General features: G+C 38.6%; 2 protein-coding genes across 3 annotated transcripts in view; one reads left to right on the forward strand and one right to left on the reverse strand.

The window, feature by feature from the left end:
• cdh23 (cadherin-related 23) overlaps positions 1-26,115 on the reverse strand; it is a 386,093-nt gene that overhangs the window by 38,315 nt on the left and 321,663 nt on the right. For both annotated transcript variants that reach the window (XM_073873573.1, XM_073873572.1), the window contains 7 exons: positions 8,915-9,136; positions 5,774-5,893; positions 5,505-5,685; positions 5,232-5,365; positions 4,940-5,149; positions 4,755-4,862; positions 805-907 (listed from right to left, as the gene is read on the reverse strand). In XM_073873573.1, coding sequence (XP_073729674.1) covers positions 805-907; positions 4,755-4,862; positions 4,940-5,149; positions 5,232-5,365; positions 5,505-5,685; positions 5,774-5,893; positions 8,915-9,136 — 1,078 coding nt within the window. The remainder of the gene's footprint in view (positions 1-804; positions 908-4,754; positions 4,863-4,939; positions 5,150-5,231; positions 5,366-5,504; positions 5,686-5,773; positions 5,894-8,914; positions 9,137-26,115) is intronic.
• Positions 11,544-25,200, forward strand: vsir (V-set immunoregulatory receptor). The gene is made up of 7 exons (XM_073873571.1): positions 11,544-11,762; positions 18,505-18,882; positions 18,966-19,016; positions 19,548-19,658; positions 19,858-19,885; positions 23,253-23,419; positions 24,511-25,200. The coding sequence occupies exons 1-7, from the start codon at positions 11,708-11,710 to the stop codon at positions 24,546-24,548; spliced, it is 828 nt and encodes a 275-aa protein (XP_073729672.1). The 5' UTR covers positions 11,544-11,707; the 3' UTR covers positions 24,549-25,200.

Raw genomic sequence — 26,115 nt, forward strand, 5'->3', positions numbered from 1 at the left:
AGAGCTGAGGCAGCGCGTCTGTGGAGATATTGTGCAGGGGACGCGTTTGTGTGGAGGATGCAGGGACAAACGGACGTCTGACTAAAGTGAGTGTTTATATTTTCGTTGTTATACTAACGTGGCATTTATGTACACAATAGCATATCTGAGCGGTGTTTTATATGTCTATATTGTGAGAGCAGTGAGGCCAATAATAACACAAATGTAATTACAGTAAACGAGAGACAAAAAGAAAATTGGTAAAACTAAATAAACATTTAAATTGCATACACTTTTTTTTAAGTACTTGGAAAGACATTACTGCGGATCTGAAACCGCACGTTACTGTTTGAATAAGACTTTGCTACACACCAGACCAGAGTGTTATTGTGTGTAACACAATGTAACATCACGTTTAAAAGTAAATCATGATTGGTGTCTGTCAGACACAGTGGTGGTGGCTATTTTCTTTGTTTTACTAACGTGGCATTTATGTACATAATAGCATGTCTGAGCCGTGTTCCGAGTAATGGGAGTGGCTTGCAGAGCTGTGCATTGTGGTGCATAGTGGCAGTTGTAGTTTTTCATACAAATGTGCTCTAAAGTCACATTTTGTCTTTTCTCTGTCAAATAGGCACAAAATTCTACATTTATGTTACATTTTGACTACAAATATGACTCACTTTCCATAAAGATTAATGTTCCTATCGGTGAAATGGCCCTTTAAGAGAACGATCTTTGCACGATCTTGTATTTTTGACTCAGGATGTGGTTGTTAGTAAAACCGTCACAGTGCTGACTTGAAAACAAAGATGATATTTTTACCTGCAGGTGAGTTCTCACTGATTTCACCCCTGTAGCTGGTTTGACTGAAGATGGGTCTGTTGTCATTTACATCCAGGATGGTCACCACCAAGAGTTCTGCGTCCTGAGTGTAAAAAAGGTTTCTCATTAGAATCAGAGGAGTTAGACAGGACAAAGTGCTGAATAAGACAACACAAAATGTACGTAATGATCTTAAATAAACTAAAAATGGGAGCTAAACATTAGACACAGATTATACACAGATTGCATGCATGTGCCGTTCATGGAGTTGAGCAGAGATATGTTGTGTTATTTAACTGATGGGAGATGCAATGGTAATGTTATTCACCAAGTTTGCAATGCTTGTATTCAGTTGTGTAGGTTACCTAGGTATAACTGACAATGGGCCTTTGAATTATAAATAAATAATGCACACCCAAGTTGGTAATGCGGTACGAAGCAAAGTGCCGTTACACCGCGGATGTGCATTATTTTTGAATAATTCAAAGAACTGGAGTCAATTATTCCTCTTATAGCACGGTTACCACAGACATTGCTCTGGTGTCTATTTTTAAGACTTTTGACAAGTTAGGTGTGCGGTTTACAGAAGAATAATCAACATCCATTGAACATTTCTCAACCAATCAGAATACAGCATTCAAAAGCCCCGGGGTATAAGTAGTAATATTTACCTTGTGCACAATGCAGGGTTAAAAATGTAGTATATTTTTAACTTGTGTGAGATGCAGATGTTGTGTTATGTTGCATGGTGTTATTTTCCCTGCATGCAATGCAGATGTTGTGTTATGTTGTGTGATGCTGTTAACCCAGTGGGCGATCCAGATGTTGTGTTATGTTGCTAGGTGTTATTTACCTTACGGGCAAAGTTGTTGTGTGATGTTGTTTTACCGGTATGTTATTTACTCTGTGGGGAATGCATGCAGATGTTGTGTTATGTTGTGTAGTGTTATTGTTACCCTGCCGGCGATGCGCATGTTGTGTTATGTTGTGTAGTGTTATAATTACCCTACGGGCGATGCAGATGTTGTGTTATGTTGTGTAGTGTTATTATTACTCTGCGGGCGATGCAGATGTTGTGTTATGTTGTGTTATTATTACCCTTCTGGCGATGCGTATGTTGTGTAATGTTTTGTAGTGTTATTATTACCCTATAGGCAATGCAGATGTTGTGGTATGTTGCGTAGCGTTATTTACCCAGCAGGCAATGCAGATGTTGTGTTATGTTGTGTAGTGTTATGGTTACCCTGCCGGCGATGCGCATGTTGTGTTATGTTGTGTAGTGTTATTACCTTGTGGGCGATGCGGATGCTGTTCTATGTTGTGTAGTGTTATTATTACCCTGTGGGCGATGCAGATGTTTAGTTATCTTGTGTAGTGCTATTATTACCCTGCGGGCGATGCGGATGTTGTTCTATGTTGTGTAGTGTTATTATTACCCTGCGGGCGATGCGGATGTTGTTCTATGTTGTGTAGTGTTATTATTACCCTGCGGGCGATGCAGATGTTGTGTTATGTTGTGTAGTGTTATTATTACCCTGCGGGCGATGCGGATGTTGTTCTATGTTGTGTAGTGTTATTATTACCCTGCGGGCGATGCAGATGTTGTGTTATGTTGTGTAGTGTTATTATTACCCTGCGGGCGATGCGGATGTTGTTCTATGTTGTGTAGTGTTATTATTACCCTGCGGGCGATGCAGATGTTGTGTTATGTTGTGTAGTGTTATTATTACCCTGCGGGCGATGCGGATGTTGTTCTATGTTGTGTAGTGTTATTATTACCCTGCGGGCGATGCAGATGTTGTGTTATGTTGTGTAGTGTTATTATTACCCTGCGGGCGATGCAGATGTTGTGTTATGTTGTGTAGTGTTATTATTACCCTGCGGGCGATGCGGATGTTGTGTTATGTTGTGTAGTGTTATTATTACCCTGCGGGCGATGCAGATGTTGTGTTATGTTGTGTAGTGTTATTATTACCCTGCGGGCGATGCAGATGTTGTTCTATGTTGTGTAGTGTTATTATTACCCTGCGGGCGATGCAGATGTTGTGTTATGTTGTGTAGTGTTATTATTACCCTGCGGGCGATGCAGATGTTGTGTTATGTTGTGTAGTGTTATTATTACCCTGCAGATGATGCAGATGTTGTGTTATGTTGTGTAGTGTTATTATTACCCTGTGGGCGATGCAGATGTTGTGCTATGTTGTGTAGTGTTATTATTACCCTGCGGGCGATGCGGATGTTGTTCTATGTTGTGTAGTGTTATTATTACCCTGCGGGCGATGCAGATGTTGTGTTATGTTGTGTAGTTTATTATTACCCTGCGGGCGATGCAGATGTTGTGTTATGTTGTGTAGTGTTATTATTACCCTGCGGGTGATGCGGATGTTATTTTATGTTGTGTAGTGTTATTATTACCCTGCGGGCGATGCAGATGTTGTGTTATGTTGTGTAGTGTTACAATGCAGATGTTGTGTTATATTGTGTAGTGTTTTTATTACCCTGCGGGCGATGCAGATGTTGTGTTATGTTGTGTAGTGTTATTTACTCTGCAGGTAATGTAGATTTTGTGTTATATTGCATAGCGTTATTTACCCAGCAGGCGATGCAAATGTTGTGTTATGTTGCATGCTGTTACCCTGCAGGGAATGCGGATGTTGTGTTATATTGTGTTATTATTACTCTGTGGCGATGCAGATGTTGTGTTATGTTGTGTAGTGTTATTATTACCCTGCAGCCGATGCAGATGTTGTGTTATGTTGTGTAGTGTTACAATGCAGATGTTGTGTTATATTGTGTAGTGTTTTTATTACCCTGCGGGCGATGCAGATGTTGTGTTATAATGCGTGGTGTTATTTACTCTGCAGGTAATGTAGATTTTGTGTTATATTGCATAGCGTTATTTACCCAGCAGGCGATGCAAATGTTGTGTTATGTTGCATGCTGTTACCCTGCAGGGAATGCGGATGTTGTGTTATATTGTGTTATTATTACTCTGTGGCGATGCAGATGTTGTGTTATGTTGTGTAGTGTTATTATTACCCTGCGGGCGATGCAGATGTTGTGTTATGTTGTGTAGTGTTATTATTACCCTGCGGGCGATGCGGATGTTGTTCTATGTTGTGTAGTGTTATTATTACCCTGCAGCCGATACAGATGTTGTGTTACATTGTGTAGTGTTATTATTACCCTGCAGATGATGCAGGTGTTGTGTTATGTTGTGTAGTGTTATTATTACCCTGCAGATGATGCAGATGTTGTGTTATGTTGTGTAGTGTTATTATTACCCTGCGGCCGATGCAGATGTTGTGTTACGTTGTGTAGTGTTATTATTACCCTGCAGATGATGCAGATGTTGTGTTATGTTGTGTAGTGTTATTATTACCCTGCAGTCGATGCAGATGTTGTGTTATGTTGTGTAGTGTTATTATTACCCTGTGGGCGATGCGGATGTTGTGTTATGTTGTGTAGTGTTATTATTACCCTGCGGGCGATGTAGATGTTGTGTTATGTTGTGTAGTGTTATTATAACCCTGCGGGCGATGTAGATGTTGTGTTATGTTGTGTAGTGTTATTATTACCCTGCGGGCGATGCGGATGTTGTGTAGTGTTATTATTACCCTGCGGGCGATACACATGTTGTGTTATGTTGTGTAGTGTTATTATTACCCTGCGGGCGATGCGGATGTTGTGTAGTGTTATTATTACCCTGCGGGCGATACACATGTTGTGTTATGTTGTGTAGTGTTATTATTACCCTGCGGGCGATGCGAATGTTGTGTTATGTTGTGTAGTGTTATTATTACCCTGCGGGCGATGTAGATGTTGTGTTATGTTGTATAGTGTTATTATTACCCTGCGGGCGATGCAGATGTTGTGTTATGTTGTGTAGTGTTATTATTACCCTGCGGGCGATGCGGATGTTGTGTTATGTTGTGTAGTGTTAGTATTACCCTGCGGGCGATGCGGGGGTTTTCCGGGTTGTCTTTGACTGTGATGGTCAGCCTGTATTCGGCCACTCTCTCTCTGTCCAGTGGCCTGTTCACCTGAACCACACCTGACTAGATACAGAAGTACATCAGTCAGCACTAGCAAAACATTTACACAGCTTACACATTACTTCCTTAAAATCTCTCACCGTCTCATTAATGTAAAATGCTCCATCCGTGTTGCCAGCAGTGATGTTGTATGTAAGCAGAGCGTTCCGGCCGCTGTCAGAATCGTACGCCCGCACCTGCATAACGGAGGTTTGAACCGGAGCTCCCTCGCTCACGCTGGTGTTAAATGGTAAGTTGAGTATGACTGGGTCATTATCATTGATGTCCAACACCTGTATGCCCACCACCACCTGACGTGCACAAACAATCACATGAATTATGAGAAACACAAGCTGCAATCAATAGGAATATCTGTAAATGATGTGTGCGTACCGTGGCGCTCTGTGCTGGCGTTCCCAGATCTTTAGCAGTAATGGTGATGTTGTAGTAGGAGATCGTTTCTCTGTCAAGTTCAACGTCTCTCCTCACCCTCAACTCTCCTTCAACGGATGAAATAACAAACTCATCTGGAGACAAAAGAAAGAGAGAGAGCAAAAAAGAAAAAATGAGAGCAAGAGAGAGAGAGAGACAGGAAGTAACATAGAGAGATCAGACAAATTGCAGATCAAATTTCAAACAAAGCCATGTTTTTCATCACACACACACTTTTTAGGTCTCCTCCAGTGATGCTGTACTCCACTTTCCCATTGGATCCCGAGTCAGCATCCGTAGCTTTTATCGTCCAGACCCGCGGGCCCGGCTGACCCTCTGTGATTTCAACCGGTCCCTCAAACTGACGTGGGAAGATGGGCGCGTTATCGTTCACGTCCACCACATTGACCTGGACCTACAGTAAAGTGAAAAACACAATAGCAGTGCGTAGTTTGAAGGAGACGGGGGTCTTATGAATGCATGTGTATCTGATGTGAACTTACTGTTGTGCTGGATGTCAGTCTGAATTGAGGCACTGGACACTGATCTGTGGCCGTGACAGTCAGCACATAATGACCATTACTGATTTCATAATCCAGCTCCTTTATGACCACAATCTGACCCTGTGGACGCACACAGAGTAAACACACACACACATCCGTTGATAATGTCGGTCATTTTTAGGTACCTGACTACATTTGTGTCCGCATCACCGTTATATTTTAATGGGTAACATAAAATCAAGTATAAACAACCGAATAATCTACTGTACCCATGCAATGAAATGCTTTCGATGTCTATGAAGCTTTATTTTTAAAATGCTTTATGCAAATTCTTTGCTATGCAAGTTATAAAATATGTTTGCATGTTACAGAGCTTGCACAAATCATGCTTTTTACCCTTGTGTGGTTCATTATGTGGTTTGTTTGTTGATAAATATATATTCGTGACCTAGTCTGTGAAAACCAAGCTGAAGCCATTTAAAAGTCACGTTCTTCCTGATTTTTTAAATCCTAGTTAGTGTGTAATGTTGCTATAATAGCATAAATAATACCTGTAAAATGATAAAGCTCAAAGTTCACTTCCAGGCGATATACTTTCTTTCAAAGCCTATAGCGAACGGCCGGTTTGGACTACAACCCTCTACTTCCTGCTTTAATGACGTCAGAAGAACGTTTTTTTTACTAAACTTAGCCCACAGGAATACGTAAGTCGCCAGCTAAGCTAACGGCAAGCTAAGCTGCACAACACACTAAACAAACTACACAACCAGAACTCATTACATATTTCTAAAGGTGGGACTTCATAGAACAAGGAAGACATCAGCCTGTTTTTAGGACAGTGAAAACAGCGCTATACAGATAAGTCAATTGTGTGAAAGATACCACGTTTTTTACACGTGAAACATGAACACATGTTATATTGCACACTGTAAACACAATCAAAGCTTCAAAATCACAGAAAAAACGCGACCTTTAAAGTTTTCTACATAAAATCATCCTCTATACAGGGTTCCCACACCTTAGTTAACTTCAAATTCAAAGGCCTTTCAAGGACTTTTCAGGTCCAATACCCTCAAATAAAAAAAAAACTAAATGTGGGGACACATTTTAAGTGAGAGCAAGGTTACATTGTGCTACCTTTAAAGATACATTGTTACAGTTCCCTTTCGAGGGAACTCGTGCTGCGTCACTGCGGTGACACTTTGGGGACGCTTCCAGGGGTAAGTGTGTCTGAATGTGTATATCAAATTCAACCAATGGTGAGGTTTAACGACAAAGACAGGGTGACGCGGGAGTCAGGAAGTATATCGCTATCTGAAATATTGCCAAAGACGACGTTACAGGGACGCAGGAAGTATAGCAAGGGAGACGCAGCGTCTCGTTTCCTTCTCAAGGAAAAACAGTTACATACGTAATCACAGATGTTTTCATTTTCAAACACAACTATGCAAAAAAGCATTTTGGTATGAATCAACATTCGCATACAGAAGATATAAGCATTTAAGGCGAACAATTTTTATATTATCCTACACTACACTAGCCTGGCCCCGCCCTCCTACGTGTTTCCGCTAATTTTCATTTCGCTTCAATACTACGTCTAGGACTGCTCTGTAGAGTTTCGTTTTCTCCTGCAAAAATCTGCAGTCCAATCTGCGAACAGAGGGGGGTGGCTAAGAACGATGACGTTGAGGTCGTGCGTCAGTTTGAGTAGTTCAGTAATGGCAGCGGAGAAAGACGTGAGAAAATCTGTTCAGGCCATTGTTGCAAAACTGCCGAATATACAGAAGTTAAAGCCGGAGCAAGAACCAGGTTTGCTAAGTTTTGTTTGTCTGATTATTCTTAGTTTTTGTTTCCGGGCGGTTTCGGCGCATGATATACGTCACGACCACGCGTTAGCGATCGCCTATGGCAGATCCTGAGTGACTCTGGGCAGATCCAATAGTTTTTAACTAATCCACCGCCATTGACAAGTTATCTCATCAATTATGAGTTAATATTTAACTAATAAATATGCCTTTCTGGACGAATTTCAAAGTGAAAGTGTAATACCGCTTTTATACACTAGATGGCCAAACCGAATTTATCAAAAACGTAAGTTAAAAAGATTTAATGATTGATTTTAAATGCCTTTATGTTTGATAGTCATTCTGAGTCTGATCTCTAACATAAATTCCTTGACAAAAACGCAATTTTTTAAGCTTTTTGCTCAAAATGTTTTTGAAGAGAAATATCCATATTTCAGTGGTTAAATTAAGTGGAAAAAGTAAATATTTAATGAAACGTTTTTTCCCCATTTTGTTTGTTTGTTTATTGTTTGTTTGAAAGCAGATGGTGTGTTCTTTAATTTTGATATAATTTGTATGTTTATATATTTATAGAAGATAATTTTTCCTGCAAGGAATTTTGTGAAACTTTTGTTAAAATCACAAAAATGCAGGTGGGCAACTTTTCTCAAAAAGGCTGGCGGTGAATGAGTTAACTTCAACAGAAGACCCTCCTTAACGGAAGTAACGCTTTCCAATGGAGCGTGGCCAGACTCTCTGTACAAATGAAATGAATGTACGAGAGTCTGGTTGGACCAGGCTAACACTACACAGGGAATAATATGGATTTTTCCAGAAAACTTTCAGCACTTTCAATGACCTGTATCTATGTATGTATGTTTTCAAAAACTGCAGGGCCTTGAATTCCTCCCCACCAGATTCACAAACTTTCAAGGATTTCAAGGACCCGTGGGAACCCTGTATATAATGTATTGAGTATGAGAATGATATTTTACTGGGTAAGATCATGTCAAAGACTGAAATTAATCTAATAAATAGATTATGAGACTTTAGCCTGGATGAGACTTTAGACAGGGTCACATTTGTTTATCACTATATGAATACAGGAGGCGCCTGTCCCCCTATGTGTGCATGTATGGCAGTCACAGACCTTCAGGAAAATTTGATTTCTTAGAAGATGTTTACATTATGGACACTTTTATCCAAAGTGAGTTACACCACATTACAAGGTATACATTTCATCAGTATGTGTGTTTCCTGGGATCAAACCCATGACAGCACTGCTGATGCAATGCACTACAAATTGAGCCACAAGAACACTCTGTTCACTAAGTTGTCTCAACATCCTAAACCTCACCGTTATTTCACTGATTTGAAAGGTCTGTGCCAGGTTGCCCTTGGAAATGGCATAACGGATGGTCCCATTGAGTCCTTCATCGGGGTCGATGGCTGTAACCGTGGCGATGGTGGCCCCTACGGTGTTCGGCCCCTCTCTGAGCTCTGTTACGTACTCTTCCTCTGGAAACTCTGGAGCGTTGTCGTTCTCATCGATGATAAGAACCCACACAGTGGTGGATGTCTGTGGAAACCATGACAAAAGCAAGACGAAAATAAATTAAACCTGTGCATACTCAGTTTAGATTAAGCCAGGACCAGGCCTTCGTTTTATATATATTACAAAAAACATTGCTGGTGTGCATATTGAGACAAAACATCAGCAATTATATGTTCGGATTAGTTTAATTTTAGTTAAAACGGCTAAAACAAGCATTTTAGTGCACTTGGACTAGACTTAGGCGGTGACTTAGGGTTTTAAAGTTATGATTGGGGTGATCCAAAGCGGGAGAAAGGATTTTTTTAAGATAAAAAATAAATATTTGGTGTCCCCAGAGTGTGTATGTGAAGTTTTAGCTCAAAATACTTCACAGATAATTAATTATAACATGTTGAAATTGCCACTTTGTAGGCCTGAGCAAAAGTGTAAAAATGGCTTACCCAAACAAAGTTACTGGGTTGATACTGGGGACCGAATTATAGCACTTAAACATGGAAAAAGTCAGATTTTCACGCTATGACCCTTTTAAATTAAATAAATGCATTTTCCTGTTTGTTTTTTATAATAAATTCTATTTGTCGAGTTGGCAGCCAGTGTTACAGTCTCATGAAATCCTTTGCATGTTTTTCTTCTGAATCGACTGTAGATCAGTGTCACATAACCTTTATCTTACTGTATCTTGGTTTTGAACTGGTGTAGCTAGTTTGGGTATCATTTGCATAACCTGATGGTGTGTGATGGGAAGGGGGTCACTTGTGTGTGTTTGTGTGTTTCCTCGATTGATGCTATCAGTGATATCTGATCTACACTTTTACCAAGTCGATCTATGTCACAGCAAGAATCATTGAATAATTCCTGCGCTAAATTTGTGTTTGGTAAATTACAATAAAATTCTGAATACACTGTAAAAAAGATAAGATCAATAAGTCATGAAAACGTTTACGTTACTTTAACTTATCAAACTAACTTTCTGTTACAGCAACTCATCATCTAATTTACATTTAGACATTTTTGTGCTTTTATCCAAAGCAACTTACGCAATTTTAATAATATACGTTTCTTATAAGGAACACAGTAGTAAACAGTACCAATCTGATATTATAGGAAATCTTTGTATAAAGGCATGACTTTTATCTGTAAGGAACAATTTTATCTGTAAGGAACAATTGATGACGGACCGTTGAATTATTCGAAAATAATGCACACAGCACGGGTGTGCGTTATTTTTAAATATTTTAAAGGACTGATGTCAATTATTCCAGTTACACCACGGTCACCACCGATATTGCTAAGACATTGCTATGGTGTTTATTTAAAACATATTACAGGTTAGGTGTGTTTTTATCGAAAAATAATACATACCCGTGTAACATTTCTCAACCAATCACAATAAAGCATTCAACAGCCCGTGGAATAAGCTGCTAATAAATGCTTATGGAGCATTCGTACCAGACCTGAATGAAGCGTTAAACACAAGTGATTTACATGTTAAGTTAATTCTGTGGTGCGATTCGCACGAATGAGGTGGCGCAAATGCCGCGATTTTAGCGTTTAGGGCGTTTGACGTGTGTATCGCATGATTCGTGCAAGTTGAAAAATCTTAACTTGGGCATTAACCTATCAGGAGCTTGCTCTAGTAGTGACGTGATTACGACGTAGCAAGGGGAGGAAATACGAAAATAACAATAGAGGACAATATAATTGTCGCTGTATGTGGACACCCGGAGCTGTACGACACCTCTTTGTACTTTTACAGAAACAGTAATAAAAAGAATCTTGCTTGGAAAAAAGTAAGTTAATTGGTAAATTGTAAAAGAACGCACTTTACTAAATTTGATCTATACTGTATATTAAGCCGGCCAAGTGAGCATATTCACATGCAAATAACTCAAATTTCATGTGCAAGCGAGTTAACTCAAAATGTTTAAGCGTCCAACTACGCACGAATAGCGCAATTTATTTGCTTCATTCATGTCTGGTATGAACGCACAATTACAGTTCTGATGTATAACAGAAGGGATCAGAAAAGCTTTTAATTATATAAGTTAATAATCTATATTAGCAAAGAATAAACTTAGATAAACAATAAATGTACATAAGATTTAAATTGTACTTAATATTTTATTTTTACGTAATATTATAATGCTAAATATTATTTATATTATTTTATAGACATATAAAACAATTTATAGACAACAATTAATATATATATATATATATATATATTAGTGCATTCAATGCATGATTTAAAATGTTTAAAAAACAATTCACTACCTAAAAAACATTACTCATCTTTAATAATTTATATTATATTTAAAAATGCTGTAAAGAGTCTTCTTATTTGTGTGTTTAAAGGGAAGCAGTCTATATGTAGTAACCTACTGTAGGGTAGGAGGAGTGATGGAGGAGGAGGGAGGAGTGTGTGCCAGCTTCTGGTTTCTCAGTCTCACTTCAGAGGTGACTGTGAGATGTTTAACTTAATGTTAACGAGCTAACAAGTTAACATCACCCAGGAATAAGACACAATTACAACTCTGCCTTTACAGCTGGAGATATTGTCAGGAACTTTGGGAAAGTTACAGGAGATCAGGACTGATGGATGTATTTTCATCTCTGTGGCTTTGCGCTTATCTCTTTTTGGCTGTACAAGGTAAATATACTCTTGATTTTATTATTTGTTTTCTTGTGTCCCGTCACTACATTGTTTATTGTTGCTCTGCGTGCGCACGCGTCAGACGGAGTGTCGTCGCGTATCGCTGTTTTTACGTCTCTGAAAACGCGTCTGTTTAATCGCTGTTTGTAAAGACAAGAACGCTTCCTATGAGTTGTCTCTTTTCCGACATGTGTTGTCTTGTGAAATATTGCTTTCTTTAGGCTAACTCAGGCGTGTGTCAACTTGTTTCACTGAAAAAAACTTTTTACGCTACGTAAAAAAAACACGTAAGTTCAGTTTGTATTTACTAGGGTAAACTGCATGTAATTGCAATATATTATAGTAACGTACGCTTAATGTGTACAGTATTGCGCAACTTGTAGTAAATAAATAAAAGTATATTTAAATTTTTACTATGGTAAGGTTAAGAAACAGGAATCCAGGAATTAATTTACAATAGTAAATACTAAAGCATCCTACCATTATTTTTTCATGTGGGCTCTCTCAGACTTCAAACGATTGACTTCCACATCTGTTGCGACTTCAGGGAAACTTAATTTGTCATGTTTGCATGTTTGTTTCAAACATGTCATATTTCTATTACTGTAAACTATACTACAATATTATTAACATGTATTCAAAAAGAGTTAGATAAGTGCTAAACGGCATTTAATTATTAATAAATTGTTATTATAACTCAAGTAAACTTTAAACAGGCTCGTGCCTGTGCATTGGGGAGGCACGTACAGTTATAAAAACCTCAGCTATATTGATATTTTTGACATAAATGACCTTAGTGAGGTAAATTTTAGGGTAGATATGTACCTAGACAACACTTCGGATCGATGTAATTTCGCCTCACATCTGTCTCTTTTGCAAACTCCCGTGATGTGAGTCTGAGCTTGTATAAACAGCTTAGCTCATGAATATTAAATACGCAACGTGACGTGTGGACGATACGGCGGTGGGATTGGTGGGACGTAGTGGACGTTAAAGGCCTCATGAAATAAAATTAAACTTTTTACCTTGTAGTACAAATACGTTATGCTTAAGGATATATATATAACTGATGTTGCACAAAAACGCGGACAAAATTCGCATACAGAAAAAAATCTAAAATTTTTATGACGCTTCAGTAGAGAAGGCGTGGCTTATGTAGTAAGTCTTGTGATAGGATTATTTATAAATGGTTTCAGCAACATAAACAAGCGGCTGTCGTGGTCCGCACGTACCTTCCGGTAAACTCCGCTAAGAATAAATAACAACAAAAGTTCTTTAAACGTAGTTTATTTATATAACAAGCAAAAAAACACATAGATTACCTAGGAAACCAAAACATTTGTTATTTTCGATGAGGCATTTGTTCAAGAGATCAGTTTAGCAACTAGTCAGACCATTAAAAAAACTAAACCGGAAGTAAAGTTCGGATCCAGACGTGTATCGCATCAGCGCATGTACGTCCGATGAAGCCGTCTATACTGTCACCATACCTAATTAATATTTATTATAAACATCACATTATGCCATATGTATTTTTTATATAATTAAACTAGAGAAAATAAACTTTGTAAATTTGCTACTTAAAATCTCTCTTCAATCTTTGAATATTTTGGGTTTATTTTTATTGTTCTTTTGACCCTATTTTGACAGAATTCAAAGAAAAATATTTCAGATCAGTACAAAATAAATAGTGAGTATGTCAAGAGAGTGATCTATATTAAATACATAAAAATTATAAGGTTATAATAACATATCTTAAAAATAATGTTTCTGAACTCCTAAATTAGTTAATGTGGCATTGGCCTGTCCATCTAAGCAGAACCAGGCCAATTGAAAGACCCTTACAAAGCCTTGTAATGTCACCATAGCCCAATGTTGGTAACAAATAGTAACACTATGGTGCTTTAAGATTAACAGTGGCCTTAAGTAACTACCATATTTCTATAGATGGCATTTACTCGAGGGTGCTTCAGAAATAAAATGTTAACATTAGTCCACAACACAGCTCTAACAAACCCAGCTTCAGTTTGGAAATACAGTCGATAATCCACAAACGACAGCAGGCCCATCATATTGATTTGTGCCAGTTTTAAAGTATTTGAATCTAATGGTTTAAAGTGTAGCTGTTGTAGCCCAGTTTCCAACAGATCACCTTTGTAAACCAGAGGGTAATGATTTGTTCCCACCATCTCTACTTCCTCATCACAGTAAGGAGGAAAAGTCTGATATTTTTTCCTAACCAGGCCTAAGAAATCAGCAGATGTGTGAAACATGAACAGCATAGTGCATTTGGCATATTGTTAGAAAAGGTAAATAGAGACACAGGAATGATGCCAGATGAAATAGATGGATAGAGACAGGAGGGAGACGGTCCGGATATTGCTCCTGAATTACATTCCTCACCCCATGGTTTCTAAGTCCTTGTAAGGAGATAAATTCACATTGTCTTCTCAAACCGATTAACTGTAAACTGTTTAGGAGAGAAAAATAACAGAAGAGAAACAACTAATGCTCATCTTCAGTAATGAATTTAAACAATCTTCTTACCTCAATATCAAACTTCTGTCTGTAAACTCATAGTTATATAAATGAAAACGTAAATTGTTTGGCTTTTGGATTTTCAAAGGTTCATTTGTATTTTCTGTGCTAATAGCATCACTGAACAAAATTGCAATGTTGTTTTGTTTGTTTGATAAGAGTAAATGAGTCAAACTTCAAAATGTCCTTCATTATTTTTACCACTATCAGCCTACAAATTGCACACATCACAGCGTGTATTGCGTAATTTACTAGCATGCTCTGAGTCAGCAGACCCAGTTCAGCCCACAAATAATTCTGCAAAATATAATTGTTTTATCTTTTAAAAGATATTAAATGCCTGTAATTTAAACCTGAAACAAACTCTGTGGTTTCAGTATTGCCAAGAGGTCTTGATGAGGTGGTTTCAGGTGAGACGGGACGGTCCCTCACTGTTATCCTCTCCGTGGAGGGGGAGGTTTCTCGCTCCCCCATGGTTTTCATTAACACCGCTAATGAAGTTCTCACACAAACACTGATATACAGAGAAACTCTTAAGTTGAATACACATGGGAGGGAATGGGGGAGAAATTCTCACACCCCAGAATTAAAATAAATAATTCATAGCCCATGTTACAGTACATTGTATCTTATGGGGCTGCACAATATGAAATACGCAGAAAAAATCCATTTTAATTATATTAAGATATAAAAAATTTCTCTGCAACAAGCAAAAGCATTTGACTATACATCATTTTGAAGTTTACCCAATTAAAACAAACGTATTTTGATCATTTCAATATATTGCAAACCTCCAATCTAAAGTTTTCACAAATGCAAACACAAATTGTTCATTTTTGCGTTCGTTATTTCTTTAAATAGTTTCTATGGGTTTTAAACATAAAATGCATAATGCATAAAAATGCTTTTAGTCACTTTAGATAAAAGCATGTGTCACATGCATAAACAGAAATGCGATACTACTCTAGAAGTCTGATAAATTTAGTCACAGACCTTTGTGTTGACATCACAGACAGGTAAAATAAACACATTTCGAGACAGGTACCCTCAGGCTGAAGACATTTTATTGCCATTTCTCTCTACAAGTCACAGACTTTTAAAAGGAATGTTTGGGGTTTAGCTCTGTCAGGAGTATCTGTGGCATGCTTTTCACATTTTATCCTGTCTGGGGCTTGCTTTCCACAGATAAGCATTTTATCCTGTCCCTTAGTTTGTAACAACAAAACAAAAATTGTGAACAGTAATGCATTCACAATGAAGGTCTACGGTATTTAAGTTCTTTTCAACCCATTGTTGGGTCAAAAGGGACAAACCCAGTTGTTAGGTTAAATGAACCCAGGAAATGTTTATATTTGACCCTACAATGGGTTAAAACAACCCAGCATTTTGGATTGAAACAATTTAGCATAGGTTAAATTACAACCCCCCAAACTTCGTGAAAAATTATTGTTATACAGCCTAAAAAATACAAAAATTTTGTACGGATAAGAAATGCAAGATGCAAATTTCTGCATTTAAACCCACCTGAATGTCACACCAACCATTTTGGTTTGTGTTTACAAACTAATGCAAAAAATCAGAGGTCATCTACTTCATGCCACAGATCTAGTAAATTCATCCTAAACCTGCACCTTAATGCTTAGATCCCTATTTGTCTTGTAAACTATGTTGAATGGACTGACATTTTGTGTTTTTAAACAATTTACATGAGCCTAGCCTCCAAAACAATCCTAGCGTGCCTTTCACCCAAGCGTGACCTAGACCTTAAAAGGGGGGCGGTTATGTCCAGCGTGCCGGGTAGTTTGTATTACTAGTCACAACAAAGCAGCGTTAAGACCTTTGGCAGCAGCCTGCGAGCCGGAGCGGATTGGCAGTAAAGGGTGGGAAATGGAGCTCGGAGCCGGATAATTATGAACTGATTGGGAATATAAGGACGGATGAGGTTTATAGGGAATAATAGGACAGGATTTGAATTGTATTGTGTCTTCAAGAGCCAGAAGCAGACACACCGCCCCGAGCAGCTCGTAATCACACAGACGCTGTTTCCTATTGCTCTTCCTGAGAAACACACACACAATTTAGACTACCGAAGTCTGTAAGAGTATCTAAAGTAAACAGGCATTTGCACGATGCGCATGGATCTTAAATACACAAACATGTACATGTTAATGGAGAGTGACACAGACTCGTGAACAATCATACGTTCCAGCAAATGGTATCTGGGTCATTCATTCGTAAATATTTTTTTATAATACATAGATGAAAAACCGTTGTTTCCTGTTTATTTTGTCTTTTTGATAAACTTCCAGCTTTGCTGAAGGCATTTCGGTCACAGTTTACTATGAAACAGGGTTTGTATGCAATATGTTGTTAGTGTGTTGGTCTTTATTTGTCCATGACATGATAGGAAACAAGTCAACAATAAACCCGGTGCCCTATTCTATAAACACACACACATATATACACAATTAAATGACAAAACTGTATTCATAGGACAAATAATAAACCTGTTGCAGATGATGTTAGCAATTAATATCAAATTTAGTCCACCCCTTGTTTATATAAACATTGGTTTAGTGGCGGCCGGTGACGTATTTTTCGAGGGCGCACGATGTGAAGCCCGTCATGTGTGACTCTTCATGTCAAAATATGTGTTTGGCTCGTCATGTGAACCCATGTGCATCAAGCGTCATGACAAAATACGTGCCTGCTGCAGACGCTTCGAAGGTTTTTTGTAAGCGTCTCTTTTATCATTAACCCGTTCGACTGGGTGTGCCTCATACGTCTTGAAAAATGAAGCCTTTGGCTCTTTGATCGCCTTTGATCGCCCCCTGGTGGCTGGCTGCAGTACAAGTCATAAACCCCGCCCTCTCCATTCAAACGAATGTGACTCTGCTATAAAAAAATATTTACACTTCCAATAAAATTTTCAGAAAGATGGTTTTGGTCCTTAAAGGTAGTTGTTATCACCTGATATATGTTCAATTGTTCATTTTAGCTAGTAATATAGCGAGACGTGTCGTTATGATTGGCGTTGCTGAATTGGGCACACAAGCGTTTAGGTGGAAGTTTTATACTGCGGCTCCGCTCTGGCTCCACAGACGATTCCCTCTGCGCATGCCTTGGCACCAAACTTAAGTTTTTACGGAAAATGGCGCGACCATGGTGGGACATCTTTAGCTTCAATTCATTACAATAGAAGTAGGTGACGTGTGCAGCAGGCACGTTTTGCATGACACATGATGCGCATGGTTAACATGATGCAACGAACACATATTTTGACATGACGAGCAACACACGACACTCCAAACATATTTTGAATTTGCGCCCCTCGGAAGAGAAGTCACCGGCTGCCACTGCATTGGTTAGATTTAATTTGAGATTATTCGCTAAAATCTATAAATCCTTATGTAATGTATTTGCTTCTTTTAGTGTACAATTAAATTGTAAATTTCCAAAACAGTTTTAAATTTCGCGGCTACCCTCCCACCCAAACTTTGACACCACCACATAGCCACAGTAGTTACATTTTTCACAATCAACCTAAATGCCTTACTTATAGTTATCTCTGCACAACGGGTAAATGCTGGGTTATTTTCAAACCAGGTTGGGTCAAAAAGGGATGAGCCCAGGGTTGAAATTAACAACAATAGGTTAAAACAACCTAGCATTCGGGGGTTGTAACCACCCAGTATGGTTTACATTACAACCTAGCGGGCTGGGCTCGTACCTTTTTGACACAATGCTAGGTTGAAAATAACCCAGAATTTTTTGTAGTATATAGACAGTTTCAGCAGTAACAACATAAACAAGCGGCTTACGTAGACCACACGTAACTTCCGGTAAACTCCGCTAAGAATAATAACAACAAAGTCCTTTTAAAGTAGTTTATTTATATAACAAGCAAAATAAACATCACATAGATTACCTAGAAAACCAAAACAGTTATTATTTTCGACGAGGTATTTGTTCAAGAGTTCATTTAGCAACTAGTCCAATAAACAAACAGAAACCAGAAGTAAAGTTCAGACCAGACGCGTAATCGCGTCACCGCATGTGCATCCGATGAAACCATCTATAGGACATATTTTTAAACTCTGAATATTATAACCTTAAGTAAAATTGGTCAAATTTACAGTATGCAAGTGCTTCATTTCACTTTTCAATAATTTTCCATCTTCTCCTATCCATTTTTCTCCAGCGAGGGGTGAGCCCCATTCTCTAACTTTGTCTGCTCCCCATAAGCACTACGAGTGTCCTGTTGGGGCCAACATCACTTTAACATGTTCCCAGTCTGGATCCAAAACTCACCCGGAGAACAAACTTCATCACACCTGGCTCTTTACGTCTCACACTCAGGAGCACTGTCACAAGGGCCTACACCCGCGTGGGGCCGGTGCCACCAACCGCTCACTGGGTGTAGAATACAGTTGGGATGAGCATCTCTTCTCCATCAACCTGCAGAACATCAAGGCGAACGACCAGGGTAGATACTGCTGCCTGCTTTTGGACATCCAGACCAAGAAACACAAAATCGAGCTGGAGGCCCATAACTACATCTTACTGACTGTGATGTCAGGTAAGTGAACAAGTAGAGAGGTCAGGTTTGGCATTGACATATTTTTTGTTCCTCTGTGATTTTTACATTGCATGTTTCCACAGCTCGCAACGGCAGTCTGAAATGTTCAGAGTTGGTCCAGAATTCTTCAGAAGGTACGTTCAACATGATATAGCAACAAAATATCCACTGAAAGACCTATAGTATCTTCCAGCTGGTGTAAGAAACATATGCATGTGGTTTTTGTTTTGTTTTTTGTGTTATTTTGGCTGATCTGTGTTAAGAACGCAAAGCAGTAATATGAATGGGCTTCTGAAAGAGGGGATGATCACACCTGGAAACGCAAGGCATGCTACACTGCCTTTTTTGGTCACTTTAAAGAAAGAGCAGTGCGACGCGGCTTTTTATAGTGCTAGGCAACCACCGCGTCAATTGTCCCTTCAATGAAAGCGTGGTCAAAACAGGCAGAGGAAGTAAACTGTTACCTACAATCCGTGTGTTTGTTGTGGTCAAATAAAAGAGATTTAAGTTTGTAAAGATAACTCGCTTCATCTGGATACTTTGAGATTTGTACCGTTGCATATCGTTAACTTGTACCAACACACCAAAGGAAATGTAAAATCGTGAATAGGAAAATAGGTGCTCTTTAAGCATTTTTGCAATTATGGTTTGTTTTTTTCTTTCAGACGCTCTGGCTGAAGGTCTGGCTATAGCAGCCTGCATCGCTTTTATTCTGTGTCTCCCACTCATACTGATGCTGGTTTACAGACAAAGACAAGCAGTCCGGCAGAGCAGACGTGAGTACGCTCACACATTTACTCATGCATTACTCACACACTCATTCTGACCTACATTGTGTGTTCGATTGTGGTACACACATCCTACACAGTGCTGCATGAGTTGCAGATGGGTGAATGCAACAAGTGCACTAATTGTTTTATAGAGACTGAGTTTCCTTTCCCACTGTGACCCATTTCCTGTTCCTGTTTTTCCCAGGTGCACACGAGCTGGTGCGCATGGACAGGTGAGTGCCCAAAATCTCATGTGAACATGTTTACAGCACATTGTTATAATTTTTTTTAAATAAAAAATATCTGGTATTACCATAATACAGCAAATAAGATTTTGCATTGAAGTTTTTGTAATATATATTATTCTTGTTGATGTTTCAACTACAATTCCTATTATTGTACTACAACAAATATATGCAAAATGAATACAATCGAGTTCACGTCTATTCGTGTCTTTGCATTAACTTTGTATATAATCTACTCGTGCAAAACGTTGAATTCGAGTTTGCGTCTATTCACGGCTTTGCATTGATTTTGTATGTAATCTACTCACGCAAATCATTGAATTTGAGTTCGCATCTATTCGCAGCATTGCATTGACTTTGTATGTAATCTACTCACGCAAATCTTTGAATTCGAGTTTGCGTCTATTCGCGTCTTTGAATTGACTTTCTATGTAATCTACTCGCACAAATCATTGAATTGGAGTTTGCGTCTATTTGCGTCTTTGCATTGACTTTCTATGTAATCTACTCGCGTAAATCGTTGAATTTGAGTTTGGGTCTTTGCATTGACTTTGTATGTAATCTACTCATGCACATCGTTGAATTCAAGTTCACATCTATTTGTGTCTTTGCATTGACTTTGTATGTAATCTACTCGCGCAAATCATTGATTTCGAGTTCGCGACTATTCGCAGTTTTGCATTGACTTTGTATGTAATCTACTCGCGCAAATCATTGAATTTGAGTTTGCGTCTATTCGCATCTTTGCATTGACTTTGTATCTAATCAACTCGCGCAAATCGTTGAATTTGAGTTTGCGTCTATTCACGGCTTTGCATTGACTTTGTATGTAATCTACTTGCGCAAATCGTTGAATTTGAGTTTGCGTCTATTCACGGCTTTGCATTGACTTTGTATGTAAGCTACTCACACAAATCATTGATTTCGAGTTTGCGACTATTTCGCATCTTTGCATTGACTTTGTATGTAATCTACTCTCGCAAATCGTTGAATTCAAATTCGCGTCTATTCACGTCTTTGCATTGACTTCGTATGTAATCTACTCGCGCAAATCATTGAATTCGAGTTTGCGTCTATTCACGTCTTTGCATTGACTTTGTATGTAATCTACTCGTGCAAATCATTGAATTCAAGTTCACGTCAATTTGCGTCTTTGCATTGACTTTGTATGTAATCTACTCGCGCAAATCATTGATTTCGAGTTCGCGACTATTCGCGTCTTTGCATTGACTTTGTATGTAATCTACTCGTGCAAATCATTTAATTGGAGTTTGCGTCTATTCGCGTCTTTGCGTTAACTTTGTATGTAATCTACTCACGCACATTGTTGAATTCGAGTTCACATCTATTTGCGTCTTTGCATTGACTTTGTATGTAATCTACTTGCGCAAATCGTTGAATTCGAGTTTGCATCTATTCGCGTCTTTGCATTGACTTTGTATGTAATCTACTCGCGCAAATCGTTGAATTCGAGTTTGCGTCTATTCGCGTCTTTGCATTGACTTTGTATGTAATCTACTCGCGCAAATCGTTGAATTCGAGTTCGCGTCTATTCGTGTCTTTGCATTGACTTTGTATGTAATCTACTTGCGCAAATCATTGAATTCGAGTTTGCGTCTATTCGTGTCTTTGCATTAACTTTGTATGTAATCTACCCGTGCAAATCGTTGAATTCGAGTTCGTGTCTATTCGTGTCTTTGCATTAACTTTGTATGTAATCTACTTGCGCAAATCATTGAATTCGAGTTTGCGTCTATTCGCGTCTTTGCATTGACTTTGTATGTAATCTACCAGTGCAAATGGTTGAATTCGAGTTCGCGTCTATTCGCGTCTTTGCATTAACTTTGTATGTAATCTACTCGAGCAAATCGTTGAATTCGAGTTCGCGTCTATTTGCGTCTTTGCATTAACTTTGTATGTAATCTACTCACGCACATTGTTGAATTCGAGTTCACGTCTTTTCGCGTCTTTGCATTGACTTTGAATGTAATCTACTCGCGCAAATCGTTGAATTCGAGTTCGCATCTATTCACATCTTTGCATTAACTTTGTATGTAATCTACTCGCGCAAATCGTTGAATTCGAGTTCGCGTCTATTCGCGTCTTTGCATTGACTTTGTATGTAATCTACTCGCGCAAATAGTTGAATTCGAGTTTGCGTCTATTCGCATCTTTGCATTAACTTTGTTTGTAATCTACTCGCGCAAACCGTTGAATTCGAGTTTGCGTCTATTCGCGTCTTTGCATTGACTTTGTATGTAATCTACTCGCACAAATCGTTGAATTCGAGTTCGCGTCTATTCGCGTCTTTGCATTGACGTTGTATGTAATCTACTCGCACAAATCATTGAATTTGAGTGTGCGTCTATTCGCATCTTTGCATTAACTTGGTATGTAATCTATTCGCGCAAATCGTTGAATTCGAGTTTGCGTCTATTCGCGTCTTTGCATTAACTTTGTATGTAATCTACTCGCACAAATAGTTGAATTCGAGTTTGCGACTATTCGCGTCTTTGCATTAACTTTGTATGTAATCTACTCGCGCAAATCGTTGAATTCAAGTTCGCGTCTATTCGCGTCTTTGCATTGACTTTGTATGTAATCTACTCGCGCAAATCGTTGAATTTGAGTTTGCATCTATTAAACAGAAAATGCAGGAAATATGTACACAAAAAAAATCAGAACTAAATGTCTTCTTCAGGCATCAATCAGTATTTAGTGTGACCTGTTTTTAATACTACATACAAATTTCCTGTATTTTCTGGTTGTATTTTAATAAAGAAACTGAGAAATAATTATATATGACCACTTTTGTGCAGATCTTTGCACAGTACTGCATGCAAAAATTTGTTCTTTACAAATGTATGCATTACTTCACATATTTGTGTGAAAACCCATCTAAAATAATTTTTTTGTGATTTACTTTTTTATATAAAAGAATATAAAAACATAACATAGAGACCATTCAGTAAATATAATCTTGATATCTTTAAAGTTTCTGCATCTCGATGCTAATGTAAATCCTGGTTGGATAAGAATTTAAAGTTGGATATAAAGATGAAATCTGACGCATTTAGCTTCAGTGTTAAAACGGATGAAATAATTGCTGTCAATTTTGAAGTATGAACTATGAACTGAACTAGTTAATTTTAAAATTTGTAAACTGAACTTTGAACTAGTTAATGTAGAAAGTGAACTTTCCCAACACTGAAAAAACTTAGATATTATTATTGGTTCTTTATAGATGTTTACCGGAAGTTACGTTTATTCCACGAAAGCGTTTGTTTATGTTGTTACTGCTGAAACCGTCTATACTTTCCTTTACTCATATTTTCCCTCCTCCATCTCTCTCTAGTGCGCAGGGACATGAAAATGCAGTGTTTGCTGCCGATTCTCCCGAGCCTAAACTCCGGACCGTATCCCAAATAATGCGCCAGTCATCGGAAACAGGACGCCACCTCTTGTCAGACCCTGGAACTCCATTTTCCCCCACACAAGGAGATGTCTTCTTCTCTGTGCAGGGTAAGGCACACTAACTCTCACATAAAACTCTAACCCAACTAGACGGCTGTCACTTTTCACTAAGCTACAAGAAACATCTGGAGTCTAAACACACAAACAGAAACAAAATGTCTATGCTGCTTACACAAAAGCACACAAATACTACATGAAACAGTCATTTATTATTCAATTGCTTTACAAGGCTTGAGTAAGTACATGCTGTACACGAACACACAGCTCCTCTTATTTAACCTTTAGCTCAGCGGAATTTACAGAATGTCAGTTTCCCCTTTTCTCCCCCGTTTCTCAACACTCATTTCTGCTTCTCTGACGAGTGACGACAAACTGGATTCTGAGAAATTAAGTGTTTGTGTGTGTGCGACTTTCATGTGTGTTACATTACACACATGACCTATGGCACGTACATAAGCAGTTCTGTCTTACCAGTGATAAGACACAAAATAAGAATATCCGCAACCCATTTTAGTTCAGTGTGACACATTAAACAGGATTTTAAGATGGTATTTACAGGTATATTTAGATCAGGTATATAAATTAAGAGAGCCAATAGGGTCATGTTTTTAGTTTCATGTTGACTTAGAAGGTAATTCAAAAGTAATGTAGTGGTTTCAGTTTTCAATGCCACTTCGAAATCTGACATGCATTACATACATAACAACATATAAAGTACAATAACATTTTTTGGTAGCCATTTTAGACATTTTACTAACTATAAGTAACTACCAGTCAACACTTTATTGTGATGATCCTTTACAGACATTCAACGTAATATAACTCACTTTGTAAGTACATGTAAGCTTACTAACCCTTATCCAATCCCTAACAGTCTACTTATACACTAATGAGAGTTAGTTGTCATATAGTTACTCAGTTATCGCAATGTCTACATAACATTTATATTTATATAAATGCATTTGGGAAGTTTTATCCCAGTTCACTGGGTTCAAACTCATGACATTTGCGCTACTTACCCTATGCTCTACATTTGAACTATACAGGAGCATGTCTAGCTTGGATATAAATTGTGTAAAGTGAATCTTAACTATTTTTGGTGTAATAAACATTTATGTATTATACGCTTTCTTTTCCAGAACCCATTCCTGAGTCTCCAAACCTACTGCATGATTAAGTAATGTTCACTCCCAGGAACCCCTGGTGTTTCTTCCTTCTGTACACCATCATGCATCTATCTTCCTGTTCCCTGCGAGGATGATTAGGAGTGACCCCTAAAATCAGGAGATTTCTACTGCATTGGTGCCCATTATCTAGTGATGTTTTCTGGTAACAGGATTTCTGCCCAGCGATGTGAAGGACAATCCATAACTTGGTGCAACCATGATTCCAAGAGATGTTGAGGAGATTTGTGCTGGACGTGTTTAAAGCGTCACATTGTTTGTGGCTTTATACTTGCACTTAAACAATTATTCCTTTTTTGATCATCATCATGATCATAATTTTCTATCATTCTCTCTTCAATCTTTCTGTGCTGAAATATATGTTCATCCTCTATTTGATCCTCTGTCAGAGATGGATCTCGTTCTCCTGTGTACTCAGCAGCCACATTCACTCAAAAAAACTGTTAAACTGCAGTCAAATGACTTTAGATATAAACAAACGAATCCGCTATTTACACATACAACTTCTATCTTCTAATTCTACTACTAAAAGATGTGTTAAATTTGAAGGAAAGGCTGTATATGTGTGAAACTATGTAGTGCCTCAGCCTCCCTGTATCTCAGTGTCTCAAAACTCAGTATCTCAGTCTACCAGTAACTTAAGTGTCTCAGTTTCCCAATAACTCAGTGTCTCAGTCTCCCAGTAACTCAGTGTCTCAGTCTCCGAGTATATCTCAGTCTCCTAGTAACTCAGTGTCTCAGTCTCCTAGTAACTCAGTCTCCCAGTAACTCAGTCTCCCAGTAACTCAGTCTCCCAGTATCTCCCAGTAACTCAGTGTCTCAGTTTCCCAGTAACTCAGTGTCTCAATCTCCCCGTAACTCAGTGTCTCAGCTTCCCAGTAACTCAGTGTCTCAGTCTCCCAGTATCTCAGTCTCCCAGTAACTCAGTCTCTCAGTCCCCCTGTATCTTAGTGACTCAATACTCAGTATCTCAGTAACTCATTGACTCAGTCTCCATGTATTTCACTGTCTCAGTCCCTTTGTATCTCAGTCCCCCTGTATCTCAGTGCCTCAATCTCAGTATCTCAGTCTCCCAGTAACTCAGTGTCTCAGTCTTCCTGTTTTTAAATGTCTTAGTATCTCAGTCTCCCAGTAGCTCAGTGTCTCAGTTTCCTGTCTCAGTCCCCCTGTATCTCAGTCTCCCAGTATCTCAGTACCCCAGTAACTCATTATCTCAGTCTCCCTGTATTTCAGTGTCTCAGTACCTTTGTATCTCATGTATCTCAGTGCCTCAATCTCAGTCTCCCAGTAACTCAGTGTCTCAGTCTCCCTGCTTTTCAATGTCTTAGTATCTCAGTCTCCCAGTAGCTCAGTATCTCAGTTTCCTGTCTCAGTCCCCCTGTATCTCAGTCTCCCAGTATCTCAGTACCCCTGTATCTCAGTATCTCAGTCTCCCAGTAACTCATTGTCTCAGTCTCACTGTATTTCAGTGTCCCAGTCCCTTGTATCTCAGTCTCCCTGTATCTCATTCTCCCTGTATATCAATGTATTAATACTCAGTATCTCAGTCTCCCTGTATCT

The sequence above is a fragment of the Misgurnus anguillicaudatus genome, chromosome 11, assembly GCF_027580225.2.
Source record: "Misgurnus anguillicaudatus chromosome 11, ASM2758022v2, whole genome shotgun sequence".
Lineage (NCBI taxonomy): Eukaryota > Metazoa > Chordata > Actinopteri > Cypriniformes > Cobitidae > Misgurnus > Misgurnus anguillicaudatus.